The sequence below is a fragment of the Momordica charantia genome (assembly GCF_013281855.1).
Source record: "Momordica charantia cultivar OHB3-1 chromosome 5 unlocalized genomic scaffold, Mcharantia_2.0 BLBB01000005.1, whole genome shotgun sequence".
Classification (NCBI taxonomy): Eukaryota; Viridiplantae; Streptophyta; class Magnoliopsida; order Cucurbitales; family Cucurbitaceae; genus Momordica; species Momordica charantia.
The window spans coordinates 20,970,600-20,988,228 of record NW_028275163.1 but is presented as its reverse complement, the minus strand read 5'-3'; the positions used below and the strand labels follow the sequence as shown (position 1 = coordinate 20,988,228).

Sequence of the window (17,629 nt, the reverse complement as noted above, 5' to 3'; positions counted from 1 at the left end):
CATTTATTGAAGCAGTATCACCAACAATGCAGCAATCGTTCCCCAACTCATTCAACATAACCGTTAACACTCATGTCACATCTCTATCTTCAGATAACCTAATAATAAGAGACCTGTTTACATCATTTCTGACCAACGATAAGCATGCAACTTTCTTCCCGTTAGTTAGATGAATATTCGTGGTAATGCATTCGATGAGATTGGACAATGTATAGTCGTTACAAACTGACATATGAAAGATTTTGAAATCGTTCTAAACAATTTTTTTGTCCCAAATATCATCATATAGAATTGTGATTAGTACACCATTCATTGTTGCAAAGTGAAGAAATAGTTTCTAAGAATGAGAGACTAAGAAGGAGGATATAAAAATGAGAGACAGTAAAATGATAGTGGCACAAAGGAGAGTTTAAAATAATGGCAAATCTATGACGGAGAGATCTTGATAGATATTTTATAAAAAAACATTTAAGTTAATTCAAATTCAAAATTAACATTTAATTGGTGAAAATATATTAAAGGGGTGGTTTTAATAACAAATTATTTTATTTTGGTTGATGTAATTTTATTTTAATTATTTTTTATTTTTTAATATTAAATAAAGTGTTTTAATAAAAAATATCTACTATCAATAAAATAAATTAAAATTTATTATTATTTTAATTACGAAAATAGCATAATAATGTATTTGTAATTAGCTAAAAATAAGAAAAAATATATTTGATTACTATTTCAATTCCATTTAGTTTTAGAAAATTTCTAATAAATAACCTAAAGGAATAACATTCTCATTCAGATTAAATTTGATTCGGATTCATTCTCATTTTAATTTCTTGCAAGTAAACAATACCTAAATATCTTATATATTCAACTATGTTTGGATGGACTATATAATACTCAACCTATCCTTTATTTTTGGTGTCGTTAATATTAATATTAAAGGATAGCATTAATTTTGCTAAAGTATTCAACTTTCTCTTCCATAATTTTTTCAACTCTTTTCTCTGTCATAATAAATTGAGAATTTATTTTCAACTATTTATCTTTCATAATAAATTGCATTATTAATATTAAGATGCTACTATTGGCGTTACAAATCTATATAGATAAACTTGAGTGGTTAGTTTTATAAAAATAATTCGTGATATTATAAAATCCTTTCAAATCTCTCTTTTCGTCTTAGAGTTATTAATGTCAACTTGAACATACGTGTAGGAGTGGAGGATCGAACTCATAACCTTTTGGTTGGATATATATGTCAATTACCACAAGTATAAGTTAGAGATATATGTCAATTACCGCTAAAATATGCTTGCTTCGACATGTCGAACTTGAGCATAGTTAAACTAATTAAGTCATATATATATTTTTTTTTAAAGTTCGAATTTTAAATTTTCGCACCAGATATAGTTGAACTAAAAAAATATTTAGGATTATTAAAAATACAAGTATTTGTTAATTATGAAACTTTTCTCCTCATTCTTATTAATAATGTAATTATTTTCCAAGTCTCTCAATCAACTAAGTTGTATATTTTACAAAAACAAATATTTCAAACTCTTTCTCAATAAAGTAATAATTAGGTTATCAACATGAACATGGCTTAGTAATTACGATATATGTACATTTTCTAAGAGACCTTTTATATGCTATTTCTCTAAATTATATTGTTATTGCTTAAAAAAAATAACTCTCTCAGTAAATAAGAAACTAAATTACAAAAATTAGATACAAGTTTTTGGAGGTGGAGGTACAGTTGTAGGAAGATCATATACAACGCTTTCCTTTTTCATAATAAAATAGATTATTAATATTAAAAGCTAAATTAAAAATTAGCTTACTCTCTAAGGTCTTCCTAAAAGTTTCAACTAAAATGAAGCTTGTAAATGACACAAACATTAAGAACATAATTATACATTTAGCCATTGATGTATATCTTTAATAGCTTTCGAAAATGCACTCCCAAATAATGATCCTCAAAAAGAAGTATATATTAATGTTTTTCTTTTTTCTTTCTTTTTTTTGTTTGAAAAACATACATATCAATGTTGCTCCTTATCACATTACAAAAGTCAAGGTTGAATTGCTATGATCTTCAAGAATGGAAGATTTCTTGTCTCAACTTGAAAGTCCAAGTCCTACTCTTCAGCTTCTTAACTGCATCATAGAAAGAAACAGTGAGAAAGTATAAGGAGTTGAAAGATTAAAGAGATTTAGCTTTTTCAGTCAGGTCGGGTCGGGCGGGGCAGGGTGGACCGTCAGAATTCAGAAACTGCATTTTTGAAAGAATTAGAGGGGAGGGGACCCCAGTCTACCAAATGCATAGAAAGGGAAACAACAGAACAGAAGTTGAAAAATTGGAGTTTCTAAGGTATGTTTGATTCCCATTGTGTTATTGGTTTTCTATTTTTTAAAATTAAGCTTTATGAGCACTAATTCCACGTATATATATTTCTTTGTTTTGCTCTCACTATTTGAAAACGTTTTCAAAATCTAAACCCAAATTTGAAAAAAATTTGGTTTTTAAAACCTTATTTTTGTCTTTCAAATTTAGCAAAGAATTCAAATAAGACTTTTAAGAGAGGTGACAAACAAGTAGATTTCGGGACTAGTTTCGGGGATAGTCCAGACCTCTCGAAGTGCTCGTGAAGTTGTATTGATAACCACTTTTCTGATATTGTCCTTAGTTTATAAATAATATGTCCTCCTGCTACCCGAATAATATACTTAATATTTCAGTAATAGCTCTTAATATTTCAGTAATAACATGAAAGCTAGATAGTTATCCTGTCAAATCATCACCAGAGGCTCCTGTTATCTTTGCTCAGGGGACATTTCTTGCTGAAACAACTTTAACTTCTAAAAGTCAAAAGTTACGGGGAAGGGACTGAAATCATTGTAGCAGTGGCTACCTTCAAAAGAACCTAAGGATTCTGATATTTCTGCACACTAGGTATCAAGCATTCACAGAAGTAACCAAAGAGACATTGCCTTGCCAAAGTTCGGGTAGTCTCCAAAACCTTCATCTATACCGATAGGGAGCGGCTGAATTCTCTTCGGCCTTAATCAATGCGTTTAATAGATCAAGTTTTTTCAAGGTTTTCTTAGTCATTTCTTCGAAACCTCAACAAGCCTTGCAAATTCTCTTAGCAAAGGAATGTTCCTTACCTTCTATTCGGCCTTAACGTTCCGCCTTTCAAATTTTAGATAGAAGTTTTCAAGGGTGACCTACTCTTCATTATGACAGAGGAGCTTAATTTGATCAGCTATCCAACTCTTAGCAAAGCCTAATCAAAGTGGAAGGATTTAAGGAACACCTATTTTGAGAGAGAAGTGCTTCTAAGCATAGCAAAAGTGCTTGTGGTCTCTATGGGTCTATAAAGACTCCAAAAAGAACGAAGAACCTCCTTCAAATGATCAATTATGAACCAACAAATCAGATAGACACCTAAAGCAAAAGAGGGAGGAGCAAATTTCTCCTGTATTTTCTTTTCTATACTATATTAGTATAACTGCGAGAGAGGAAGTACCTTGTCACAATCTTAGATGATAATCAAGAGTATAGGCATGAATATCCGAAGCACCTGTGCCAGGCCTGACAAAAACCATCAGCAGAAGAAATCAGAGTTCGAGAATGTGCATTTATGTAAAACGAGACACTGGAATTGAGAAAACATCCATTGAATTGAAATGAATTGAACTGCATCGAGTCCACAAAGCCTTAGCCAGAATATATTGTAAAGAAGGTTCTCAAAACTGGGAAGCATGTTTTTTATCTTTTTTTAAATATCTATAAATATCCATAAGAGCTTGTGCGCACCTTAACTAATCTCACAAGTCTAACCCTACTACATTTGGTTGCCAAAAAACTGGTAAGATATTAAATCCTAGGTAAAAGTCGATAATGGTTTGAAACCACCGCCTCTAAGCCTTTTACTTTTTCCATTGAGCCTTTTACTTTTTTCATAGGCCTCAATGGCCAGGCCAACCCATGTTGGTTAAAAATCAAAGAAAATGAACATTCTACTCAGTTTGATGGGACCCTCCGCTGTACATCAGCTTTTACAACTTAATCAGTCAAACTAGTGTACCATTACGTGAATTGCACCAAAGACATTATATAAAGATCCTTTCAGATATTAGATAAGACATAAAATCTGACGCTCATAATGCTGCACAAAGGCAACAAAGAGACTGCCAATTTTTTTAGAAGTCAAATACGACATCTCCACAGCATTCACCGTCGCTCTTTTTTCATTTTTCTTCTTTTTTTCTCTCTGACAAACTGGAAGATTCACCATTTGCAGTGTGACACAATAAGGAGATAATGACAGAAATGCAAGTACCATGAAGGGCAAGAAGTTTAAGCATGGGAGGAGAACATGTGCCAACAGGAAAGGACGACTGATGGATCAGGGAAATTTTAAATTTCTATCAGTATGAAGAAAAAGGTAAATTTGATAAAATTCTGAGTAATCAAGTAAACATGGTTAGTGAATTAAAAAATCACCCGTTCTTTTTTTCATGGCTTGATTATACTCAAACTACGGATCAAACTTAAACGAGTATTGAATTAGTATAGAATATATAAAAAAATTAATAGAGTTGGACTTCTTATTTCACAAAACAACCTTCAATGTGAATCGGAAAAATCTGAAACGTGCATTTAATCGATCATCTGAATTTTAAAGTACCTTTTATTGATGGTGCCATAATGGAACGTGATTTTCCCTGCCTTGACATCCTCAACATACTGCAGTCACAAGAACAAGATACTTTCAGATAAAAAAATTTGTAGAAAAATTAAGGCCCACTTGGTATCACTCGTGTTTTCTGTTTCCAATTGTGGAGAAGGCGCCTTTACTATTTCAATTGTCTATTGAAGGTTTTGGCCGCGCTGCAAAATTTTTTCGGACCATCTTGGGGCTTACATTTTTCTATGGATGGAAATGCGGCTCAAATGCTTTGTGGCCCTCCTTTTAAGAGGAAAGCACAGAAGCCATAAGTTAATGCAATCAAAGCAATACTATGGAGTGCAAAATTTTCAATGGGAAGGCAAAAGATCCATGTGAGGTGCATAAATAAGAAATATTCCATGCATTTTGTTGGGCTTGCATTGGAGTTTGAGTAATTATACTAGTTTGTAACTAACACATATTGAGGAGGGTTTTGTAAGGCTCGACGCAAGGTTCTTTGGGGCTGATGCTTTATGTTTTACTTAATACTTTCTCTTAGTTCAGGACATTTGTTTGTAACTTTCCACAGTTTCATTTTCAAAAAATAATAGAAATTAGCTACATTTGATCCTACTTTGTTTTTTGTTTCTAATTTTTCAAAACATCAATAAAATTGATATTCTTAACATCTTTCGCTCATAAATTGTATATCAAATATCAATAAAATAAAATAAAAAAATATATAGAAAACAAGAACTAAAAAGCATTTTAGGCTTTTTTTTTTTTTAATAAAATTGAAACATGAACTTCACCATATGGGCCCCTAATGTACAAAACTCAAATGTACTAAAGTTCAAAAGGCACGTACCAATCTTAAGGTAACCAACATGGATGAAAATGCAAGAGAATCAAAAGGTAGATCGTCAAGAGAAAAAAGGCGGCATTCTAGGGACTCTGGACCAGGACAGAAATGGGGTTTCTTCAACCTTCCCATGAAGATTATATATGTCTACCAAAAACAGAATGTGGATTACGTTATATATTAAGTATACTGGACATAAAAATAAAGAAAAAGATGTTTCTTTCTTACTTGGCCAATTAGAGGGATATCTAACTGAGCAAAAGGGGATATAACTTCCACTTCTGCATTTGCTTCTTCCAAGGTTTCCCTAATTGCACCATCAGCAGCCGACTCGCCAATTTCCAAGTAACCAGCTGGAAGAGTCCTATTCAACAACTAGTTCTTAAATTCAACAATAAAAGTTATCAAAGAAGGAAGGATTACTTAAGTAATTGTCAAAAAGTTATTCACTTTAGCGTCATGCAATTTTGTGCTTTCTGGAACACTAGAATTTAACTTTTGGTTTCCGTCACAGACTTGAATAATCTTTGCAATCAGATGGTTTTCCCTTTCTTATCTTTAAACGTGTCATTAAACATACATACCAAAGGCCATAAGATGGCTCGATCTTCCTCTTGCAAAGTAATATCTTGTTGTCGTGATGAATCAAACAACCCACGACCTACGAGTATCAACCGAAAAAATAGGTTAAAGTATAGCCGTTACCAATATAGGAGAATAGATTATTGACAAAGAAATGATAGCAGAGTCCATAATGCACTTTTCATGTCTGACATGGGTTTGTAATAGATATAGATTGCATATGTGACCTCGCCAGTGTAATTTATGGCTGTAATGCAAATCCACAAGGAAAAATAAACATTAACTAAGAGCAGAAAGCAGAGTATTAAAATACTAGGGCAAAGTTTATTTCCAAATGACTATATAGTATATATGGTTTCGAGAAGACTTCTGAAAAATAGAAACTACAAGAAAGTGATGCCAAAAAAGCCATACCAAGTCCAATCTCCTACAGGAATTATACATTCATATTTTGCTTACAGTAAGCTTCTGCTAGATTACAATAGTAGAGCAAAGTATATTTCCTGTTTCCCAGTGATCCTTATTTTCTCACCAAATCAAAAAGATACTTGCTCATCTCATTATTATATACATGTTTCAATAATCATATCAACTATTAAAAAAAAAAAAAAAGCATCAGTAACAAAAGTTAAAGTTGGCCCAGAAAACTACACAAATTCGTTCAATTTATAGTAAAACTTGTAAGCAACAGAAAATCTAATATTTAGATGGCAATTGCACATACTCATCAAAGATCTAATGCAAATACAGGAGTATTACCATTTTTGGATTCTGATAGGTTATCTTCCCACAAACTGTGCAAATGGCTCTCAATTTCTCCTCTCCATCAGGTATTCCATGCTTTGTTTGGCCTCCGCACCACTGACAGAAACGTATATTACGAATTTTTTCCTGCAAAAGAAGCAATGTATGTAAAAGTTGAAAACAAATAGACAAGAAATGCACACAAATCACCAACGGTTGGAATTTCAGAGATACACTTTCCTAATTGATCAAACATAAATCTGTGTGTGTCCTTGACTTCACCATCTACCTTGAAAAACAATCAAATGGAGGGTCGCAGAATACGGGGGCTATAGCATTGATTTATGGCTAACGCAACCAAAACTCGTTATATGTTAAGAAGAAAAGAAGTTGTAATTTAAGATAAATCCAAGTCTTCATACAAATAACTGTATGAAGACAACCAAAAGCATTTCCATCTCATTTACAATACACAAAAGAAGCAATCCCTTCCTTTGGCTTTCTTTAATATTATTATTATCTTGTTCTTTAATAGCAACCCATCCTGTGGCTGTATGTTTCTAACATCATGAGAGGGACTAATATCTAACAAGGATATTCCACTTTTTTCCCAGATAACACATAATCATACCAATCAACCCATAAACCCAAAAAAGGCACCATAAGTAAAATTGATTCTCATCAATCAAGGGGGGAAAATAAACCAGTAAGTTAAGAGAATGACCCACAGCTGACTGGACTACAGTCGAAGATGATGGCGGTGGTGATTCTGACATAGACAAGGGAGAAGAGGAAGTGCCTTCCGGATTTGCCTCAGAAAATGCAGACCCACAAAATGCTTTAAAAGAACCAGTTCGAGAAGCCAAGAACTGTGAGGCGATGCTAGCACATGATAATTTTGAAGAAGAACAAGATAATGAAGATGGTGTTGACAACGGTTTGGAGGAGACGAAATTAAAACTGAATCCAACAATACTATTGGGTTTCAGAAGATTCGAAGCAAACCCAGATGAGCAACCGAAAAGCTGAACAGCTTTTAGCATTATCTATCTTCAATTTCTTCAAATTGATATGGAATTTCTAGTCGTAACTCGGAGTCGGGCCAGCAAAAAGAGGGCATTCGATGAAGAGCTTGAAAATCATTTCAGTTTTCTTCTTCCATTTTCTAATTGGGGTGTATCAGCAGCACCAGCAGCATCAAGGATTAACACAAATCCTGCGTTAAATCGGCCGAATTCGAGTTCTGAAAAGTTGGGGGAACGTTCGTACAATACCATCGGATTCGTCTCATCAATAACTTTCTTATCCATTGTACATTTGATTTGATTATGGATTTTTAGGCAAAAAATATTAAAAATAAATCAATAAAAAATATTTTTCTGTAAATGAATGACGGTTAGTTTGCGGGGGGTTTTGTGTGAATTGCAGGCACAGGCAGTTAGTTTTTTAAAAACATGTAAAATAATATGTAAAACAAATTTAAAAGTATGGTCATTTTATAAATAGCGTTGACAGTTTATATAGAATATACAATTGTTTTTTTTTTTTTTTTGAGAGATAGAATATACAATTATTTATGGACAATTTTAGACCAATTTTGTACTTTGCATTGTCTTTACATCCAACGAATATTTGGTTGAAATTATGTTTATTCTTTTAATAAAATCATTTTTTAATACATGATTTCACTATTGCGAGAAGAATTCTATTTTTCTAAAATTCAAATATGTAACTTTTAGATGTAAAGAAATCAGTAGGAAATGTTATAAGGATAAAAATTAGAACAAAAAATCACTAGGAACTAATTTTAATTTTTAATACTGTAGGAAATCATTTATTGATAAACATATCTCTCGGCAACATTTACTTAGTACAACATGAGGAATATTTTTTAGTTGGAAATAAATGTCTTAACTCGTTGAACCATGCTTCAATTTGCATTTATAAAGATGTTTAAAAATATTTAGATAGTTATTTTTGTTTTTGCAAGATTTTTACTTGAAAATTTGAAAATAAATGTCACTGTAATTCTGTGCTCGAATATTGTTTAAGAAATATAATTTTATACAATAAATTTGTTTTCATTAATTTAATATTATATTTTATATCAATTTAGTTTACATTGAGTTACAATTGAAAATTTAAAATAAATAAAACATTGCACACTAATTTCAATTAAAAATAAGTTTAGATAGTATATAGTTAGACTAAAGTTTGTTCAATATCTAAATGTAATATATAATTGTTATAGTCATTTATCAAAGAAAAATGCATTGATTTATTTTTAAAATAAAATAAAAATGAGAGAAAATTTTTGATGAAAGACAAATATATATAGAAGATATAGAGGACAAAAAAGTCATTACAAAATGCCCTCGTCGTACAAATCTTAGAACATCGTACTAATAACATTCAAGATTATTAATATCACAAGCTTGAATCTAAGAACTTTTGCACGCACATTTGGTCTACGTACTAAAACTAATAACTTTCCATATTTCATTCTATAGTAAAGAAATTCATTCAATATAGTTTCGAGACCACAATAGATCTCAGATAAGACCATTTATTTACAACAGATTGATATACAAAATCTACTAGATTTCACTGAATAAAAAATTAAACGATTCATTATGACTACATCTATACATCTGCTCTTTCTCAAGGCCTTTTGGATTTCGATATATTTCGAAATTTTCAAAACAAAAAGGAATTTCTAACATATTTCACTTTATTCTGTTTACTGGCAAGATCCTTCCTTTTTCAACTTCAACTGAAGAATTACACACCATTAGAGAAGCAAAGGTGTGATATCTAATGTCTAGAGGTGTACTTTCCATAATATTCTTATTTCAGAGTCTCATACATGTTAGAAACTAACAAGTTCGATACAATTACAGACAACTGCAACTTTTACAATTCTTACAGATGAATACTAGCAAGACTATAATTATGGATGCTCTCACATCTAAAACGACACAATAGATAGTTCTCTTGTCAATTAAAACAGTCGGAACCCGAGGCACTTGACAATAATGAATAGAGTAGAAAAACCAAAACTTCAGATATGACAACTCAAACATGATATCAAGAAAATTGTTGAGATCAAGATGGGAAGAAAGAAGGTTCATACTTGTATGGCAACGTCCTAAATGAACTGCGATATGTTGGATGGAGATGAGGGTTAAGAAGAAGATGCCTTCCTTAATTTACTAATTTACTGCCAACTTGTCGCACAAGGATTGATATGCCACACTGCAAAGTTTGAACTTCTCCTCCGCCACTGCCTACAATCGAGTGCATTGATTAGTCGGGCTTATGCATATTGATGAGTTTAAGTTTAACATAACCAGTCTCTAGCAACCGTTGCACCAATGGTTATAACCCGATGCAAATAGGAGTCAAATATTTATTGCTCAAACCAATGTTATTTCAAATCTCTTTTCCAATATCAGACATGCCAAAGGGGAGGGGGGAACTACCTTGGAGGATCCTTGATGACGATCTGGGTGCCATTTCAGTGCACACGTTCGATACCTGAAATGAAAAAAGAAAAAAGGAAAAAAAAAATCAAAAGAAAGCCTATAGCAACTCTTATTCAATGACAAGACAAGGAAGATTAAATATGCTACATCACTGTGAAGCAAAGTGACCAAAACCCAAAAGAAATCTCACGCTTTTTTAACATCTTCAAGTTTGAGTGGACCAGACGCTGTTAGTCCGAGAGCAAGCCTATGCGTCACCAAATTTGCCTCTGAATCCTCGTATTCATTAGAAGAGTCATCATAGTCTTCATCGACCCGATTTCGCCAGCTCCAGGATCTCCCATAGTTATTTGAGTAATTTGTTGAGCTCCTCCATTGAGGATTCTCTTCATTAATGAAAGACCAATAGTAAAACCGATTCCCACCAAATGCAGATCGGAAGACGGTCTCAACATCGGGATCATCTTCGGTAAACTCAAAATCTGGTGAAGAATTTGAAGAAAAAAAAATTTGTGAAACAATGTTTGGATAATTGTTTTCCAAAAGTTTCTTCTTCTTTTCTCTCTCTTTAACATGCCTCGAGGACAACTTGTCTTTTTTAGAATAAATGAGAGCTAATTTAATTTTCCAAATCAAGGATTTGTGAATAGTGATTTCCATTTTCAATATCCAAAATGACATTAACCGTTTCAGGGTCATTTGATCATAATTCTTAAAAGAGAAACTATTTTGAAAATGATATTCCAAACAAGCTTGGATCTCCATCTAACACAATTATGGAATAAAGGAAACTTAGGAGCGCATGTAGCATGATATATATAATGGTAAAGTAGATCTAAAATAGAAATACTGGCACCACCTTCCTCAGTGTTAGGGGTGCACAACCAAACCGACAAAACCGAAAAAATTTAAAAACTGCACCGAAACCAAACCGAATTTTCAGTTTTGCGGTTTTATAGATCAGTTCGGTTAAATGAAATGGTCAAACCGCAAATTCGATTCGGTTTCGGTTTTAGAGGTTGAAAACCGCTAAAAAACCGAACCGAATATATATATATTTAATAAAAAGAAGAAGCATGCCTACAGCTGTAGCCTCCCTTGACATGCCAGCCGTGCACGCCTCCCTATTTTCTGATATATTTATTGTGGTGGCAGTGGGTAATCATATCACAAATCAATTAATTCCTTTTCAATCATTCAAAAGTAAAACCACACCTTTCTTAATTTTTTAACTTTTTTAATCTTATTATTTTAGTTAAGTTAGCTACTTTCTTTCCTTCTTTTTTTTTGTGAATTCTTTCTTTTATTAAGTTAGGGTTTCTTCCTAACTCTCCCTTCGTTTTTTTCTTCTTCCTTCTTTCTCAGATTCAACTTCTCCTTCTTCATTCTTCATTTCCTTCTTAAACTTTTGATTACTTTCTTCACACTTCTCTTTCTTTCTTAGACTCAACTTCTCCTTCTCCATTATTCATCTCTTCTTTTTTTTCTTAAAAAACTTTTGATTATTTCCTTCACACTTCTCTCTCATCCTTGTCACCGTTGTCGTCACCACTACATTCGACTCCGCCATTGCCAGCCACCACCTTCGATCCTCCACCTCCGTTGTACCAGCGTTGCCAATCACCTCCTCCATCTCTGCCGCCGATACAATCTCAATTTTTGTTGCAAGGCCCACAAGAAGCACGCCCAACCAGTGCAAAAACCGCAGAAACCGAACCGAACCGCATATTCGGCTCGGTTCGTATGAGACATGCAGTTCGGTGCAGTTTGAACTTTTTCTTTTTTGAATATTCAGTTTCGGTTTCGGTTTCGGTTCAGCCCTAAAATCGAACCAGACCGAACCGTGATCACCCCTACTTAGTTAATTGTAATTTAAAATACTTGCGCAACTTTAAAAAGGGATTTTAATCACAAGTTTGAAAGTTGCTTGCATTGGATCTAAAAGTGATTCTACATGTCAACTTACCATAAAGTCCCGATCGGCAATCATTCACACTTTAGAATCACTTTTTGGAGAATCAATTTTTAAATGTTTCTTCGACAATGATTTCAAACTAATTTGATCATTTTAAAAAGTGATTTTTATTGGAAAACGAACACTCTAGATTTAGAGGGAAAAAATGGGAAAAAAAAAATCACTTTAAACTTTATAGTCATGGCAAACACAGTCTAAAAGACGTGGCTTAGAATCTTATCCAGAAAAATACATGGCCTAGAACTTTAAAGGGAATAATTTTCTAAAAATTTGTAAAATGAAACCGAGAGTTGCAATTCATGCCTCAATAGTCCTTTTTCTTGCGAACAATTATGGTTTCTAACTCTGGCTTCAGCTTCTAGATGGTAAAAGTGTACACAGTTTGAATTGTCCATTAAAAAACAGAGTTCTAATATACGTTCAAGTTATTGAAGATATGCAATAAAGATGTTACTTACTTCTGCTCCAACACCGTGGTCTCTGGTTGGTCCTGTCTCTTTTAGAGCCCCTCAATGAGTACTGCCTTTTAAACCAAGAGGTGCCTCTGCTCGAGGAAGGATCATTCGCTTCACTCTCATCGTGCCAACTCTGAAACTCCAAAAGAAACGCTATAAGGATGACGCAAAAGTCCTTTTGAAATTAAAAGCATAGTTAATATAATTCTGGTCAATACAATGTTCTGAAGTTCATGATCAGGACCTCCAAGATCGTTAAGAGGCAGACGTTGGTTAACACAAATGTCCAACAACATTAAGCCACGCAAATGGCCGTTCAAAAACTGGAACCGTGGCTGAGAAGACTTGTCAAATTAACCAAGCTGATTTTGAAATGGCTTAAAGAAGTGATGAAAACTCTAGTTTCGTCTACCGTATTCTAGTATAAAAAAAGTGGAAAATCTTCGTCTTTGAGATCCTATCCGGAAAAGGAACAGCCACCTCACCAGTTCAGAGATAGAACATGAATTCATAGGATTTTATGAATAACTCTACACTAAGGAAGCAAGCCCTTTACTCTTCCAGGTAATCTTCAATGGGACCCTATCTCCTATGAGCAAAGTATCGAAAGCTGATTTTGGTGAAGAGAGATTCTCCTGGCTGAAAATTCTTTGGGGCCCAACAAGGCACCCGGGAATGACTTTACAATTGAATTCCTAAAGAAAATCTTGGAACATCCTAAAAAATGACAGATGGAGATGTCCAGGATTCTTTTTGGAATGATACTATTAGTGCAAGTCTCATGCATATGTTTCATTCCAAAGAAGATCGATGCAAAAACAGTTCATGATGACAAGCCCATCTGTCTTACCCATTGTGCTTACAAGATCAGAAAGACTCAAATTGGTACTTCCATCCACTATCTCCAAACTTTTCTTTATATAACAACAGACAAGGATTTCATCTCCAAATTTCAAACAGCCTTGGTAAATTGCAGAATGCAGACAGATACTTCTGTTATTGCCAATGAATTTATTGATAAATGGAAAAGAATGAGGACTTGTTTATCAAACTTGACTTAGAAGAGGCTATTGACAAAATTGATCGGGATTTTCTGGATGCAGTCCTTCATGCCAAAGGCTGGCCAGCTATAGAAGAAATGGATTAGGACATTGCATCGCTAGTACTTTACTGGATGCAGTATTTCATGCCGACGGCTTTGACCAGCTATAGAAAAAATGGATTCGGATATTGTATCTCTAGTACAAACAAGATAATCTACTCTCACCGATTCTCTTAATCGATGTCCTAGATTGTTTCAATAGACTTCTCTTACAAAGCTCTTAATGTGGAAACACAAGGGGATTTATTTTGTGAAATTCATCTCTATCTATTTATCACCCTCAATTTGTAGATGATGCAATTCTATTCTCAACCTATGACAAAGTAGGTGTCCTTAACCTATTTAATGTCATCAAGATCTTTGAGAAGGCATCAAGTTTTGTAGACCAAAGCTAATTAGGTTGAACGTGGTCGAATCTTCTCTCAAACCATATGTCAATTCCTTTGGATGCAAGGTGGGATTTTGGCCTAAACAATGGGGCCTCACCTGGTGGAAAGCACGAATCTACCTTTTTCAGATAACAAGCTACATAAATGGAGGAACTTCCAAAGGTGGACAGTTAACTATTACACAAGCAGCACTTTTAAACCTTCCTGCATGACGCTTTTTGACGTGCCCAATTCTTTTTTCTTTTCTTTTTTTAATTGAGAAAACCAACTTTGATTGGGAAGAAATGAAAACCAACTTTGATTGGGAAGAAATGAAAGGACCCAATTCAGTTATCAAAGCCATTAAAATGCTTCATAGAATCTCTCAATGGAAACACGAAAAGATGGAGAAGGGCTCACATTTGGTTAATTGGAGAAAGGTTCCAATTCCTATCTTAGGATTAAACACCAGTAACCTGAAACAAAATAACCGCTCTCTACTTGGGAAATGGATTTGGAGATACATCATGAAAAAGGATGCTCTTTGGAGAAGAGTAATTGTTGCAAAATATGGCTTTACTTCTACAGATACATGGCCAGCAAAGCAACCCTCCCATGCCATCATCCAAGGGTTTATGGAGGAACATTATTGGACAACTAAGCATCATTCGGACAAGAGCTATAAGTTCCATTGGTAATGGCTCTTCCATGAGTTTTATCATGATCAACGGTTGGACAAGGAACCTCTAAAAGACCCATTCCCAAGACTCTTCTCCTTATGCAACCTAAAATCCTCATCCATTAAGGATTATGGAACATCTTCAAAATCAGAAATGTAAAAAGAGGAAAGAGGAAAGATATATAAAGAAGATCTTCCTGGGCATAAATTATATTCAAAGAACCATACAATGCTTATGGCAGCTCGCAGGCTTAACGCCCTTTACATTCACTATTTATATCCGACATTGTCCAAGGGACAAGGACCATATACAATAATATGATTGTTCATGAAAGAGAAAGCATGATAATGGAAAAGACTTGAGCAATGAAGTTAACAGGGCAACTAATGCAACCTGAAAGAGGAAGTCAGCATAGGCACTGACATTGCGCAGCAATGTTTGTTTTGCATTAATCCTTCTATAACTCTTTGTATAATGGTTGCATCTCTGCAGAAAAGTGTAAAAATATTAGTTCAACATATAGAATCAAGAGGTTCAATGCAAGGATTTTCGTTGTAACTAGTTAGTGGCCAGGTTATATTAACAAGTAACACCGATAAGCTGAAAAGAATATGAAAACGTTAAACTACTGTTGTAGAAATTAACAGAGCAGTGTCCTATTTATTGAAAGGTTGACATTGCATCATGAACCAGAATTTATAGGTTTTGTTACAACTGTTAGGTTACTACCTTGCTACTACTCTAACCATGCAGATAACATTTTAAATCTTAAATCCTAACAATAGTCAATGGACCAATAATGATCCAATCCTAAAGGATGTTGGGGAAATCAATCTTCTTGGAAAATTGAGGGATAAATTGGACAATTATGCCATTCAAAAGAACATCCTTATTCCATCATAGGTTCTCTTCCGTATAAAAATGAGACAGACACAGAGTTGTTACCTTTAAACGGCAATAGGGTATACACAAGTCCTTTTTTTTTCTTTTGTTCATTGAAACAGTAGAATCTATTTATAAGTACACAAGACACTCTAAAAACCTGCTGTGATCTGCACTAATCATATTCAACTAGTATCGGAAATTCCGAAAGATTTCAAAATAAGAAAAAAAATCCATATTAAAATATTCAGAAGTTTAAAAGTTCCAAAATGCAAGACACTATCCTCCTCTATTTATAAAGGATGTCTACAAACTAAACTCAATTACGAGCCAATAGGAAAAACAACAATCTTCAACAACAGTATATAATTAACTAAATCCTACTACGTCACACAGAATATCCTGCAAGCAAAGCTGCAGCTAACATTATTCAGCAAATTCAACAAGGATGAGGAAGTTGAGTTGTCCCTTCTTTTTCTATTTAAGAGTCTGTCAGGCTGCCATGCGACCATCCCAGCAGGACAAGCCTTACCAAGAACGATACGGCAGTGGTTCCTCCACCAAATTTTAATTCTTGTCTCCTTAGAACTCAAGAACACAGTTGTACAACTTATAATCCTGTTCAAGTAGGTCATAGTTGTCCTTTTAAAATCAACAAATGCGATTTTACATATTTATGTGATAGTAATCCTCCGTATGATTTGACGGAACATTAAAGGTATTAACAATTACTAAAAGGGAATCAAGTATGCTGGTGCCCGCATCACCCACTTGCTGCCAGTGGCAACTTATTTGTTTCTTGATTAATAACTATAGGTCCTTACATTCAACTTGTTCTAAGGTGTTCATTAGCTAGAATTCGCAGCTGGTGATTGAATGCTATAGGGAATTGGAAGCTTTATATTGGTATTGATTTTTTGTAGTCTACTGTTTTTAAGTTGTGTTGGTCTAAGAAACCATTCTATTAAACAAACTTTTGCCAACCAAAACTATAACCATTTCGACCTAGATTCACCAAATTCTCCGTCTCGAGAATCCAAATACAAAACAGAATTTTCAAACCCAATATGAAAAATCTGCAGTTTCAAGGAGATGGGAAAAAGAGGCCAGAAAACATACTAATTTGAACAATGTAACATATGTTTTCGAAACAAAATCCCAGTAAAAAGGTCTGGTCCCATCCGCACTACAGTTGTACATATATATCAAGCACCACAGACCATGCAAGATTAAGAATTCAAGCATGCATCAGAAAAGAAACTCACAGAGTCCCAATGATTGCGTCTTTTGCGGTCAAGGACAGGCGTAGAGTGAAAGAAAGCGGTTCTGAACCCAAAACAATCGGTTTTGGAGTTGAGGAGCGCCGTTTTGATGCCGCCACCGTTCATCATCTGGAAACCAAACAATTAAAATCCCAAATGGAGGCTCCAGTGAGCAAGAAGAACAGTGATGGAGCCCGGTGATAAACGGAAGCAATCGTGAAATTTTCTTCTGCTCCTCCAAGTCCAGGCAGTGAATGAAGGCGGCCATCAGTCGGGGGTAGTTTCGGGCTCATAGTTAGTAGCCGTAGACTTGACCTCACCCAAACATTTTACTTTAGTTAAATTATAAATCTATTCGTTGTGAACTTTAAAAAATTTTAAATAGGTTATTTAAGTGTATATTAAGGGTATTCACAAGTTGAAAATTTTCGGATTGATGATATATAAAAACCGTCGAATTTGAATTGTCAGTTTGTGTCGAATTTGAATTGTCAGTTTGTGTTTTTTTTTTTTTAATTATTACGACGGCGACGAAGAGTTAGGATTAAAACTTCAT

The 17,629-nt window shown here is 34.0% G+C and overlaps 2 protein-coding genes across 4 annotated transcripts; both read right to left on the bottom strand.

Annotated features, from left to right (window-relative positions):
• Positions 1–1,887: 1,887 nt before the first annotated feature.
• Positions 1,888–8,184, bottom strand: NUDX23 (nudix hydrolase homolog 23). Of its 2 annotated transcripts, XM_022302659.2 has the most exons (8): positions 7,569–8,180; positions 6,880–7,011; positions 6,123–6,199; positions 5,767–5,902; positions 5,545–5,685; positions 4,695–4,753; positions 3,531–3,595; positions 1,888–2,157 (listed from the first exon to the last, which is right to left on the bottom strand). In XM_022302659.2, exons 1-7 carry the CDS (start codon positions 7,905–7,907, stop codon positions 3,535–3,537), a joined length of 945 nt encoding a protein of 314 aa, XP_022158351.1. In that variant the 5' UTR covers positions 7,908–8,180; the 3' UTR covers positions 1,888–2,157; positions 3,531–3,534. The 2 variants fall into 2 exon arrangements, with proteins under 2 accessions (XP_022158351.1, XP_087980582.1); XM_088124456.1 differs by lacking the exon at positions 5,545–5,685 and having other exon boundaries at positions 7,569–8,184.
• A 1,488-nt stretch (positions 8,185–9,672) lies between these two features.
• On the bottom strand, positions 9,673–17,363 carry LOC111024841 (Chaperone DnaJ-domain superfamily protein). Of its 2 annotated transcripts, none has more exons than XM_088124581.1 (6): positions 17,077–17,363; positions 15,323–15,415; positions 12,783–12,912; positions 10,540–10,831; positions 10,347–10,401; positions 9,673–10,147 (listed from the first exon to the last, which is right to left on the bottom strand). In XM_088124581.1, the coding sequence occupies exons 1-6, from the start codon at positions 17,200–17,202 to the stop codon at positions 10,082–10,084; spliced, it is 762 nt and encodes a 253-aa protein (XP_087980707.1). In that variant the 5' UTR covers positions 17,203–17,363; the 3' UTR covers positions 9,673–10,081. The 2 variants fall into 2 exon arrangements, with proteins under 2 accessions (XP_087980707.1, XP_022158327.1); XM_022302635.2 differs by having other exon boundaries at positions 9,673–10,151; positions 17,077–17,359.
• Between the last annotated feature and the right edge of the window lie 266 nt (positions 17,364–17,629).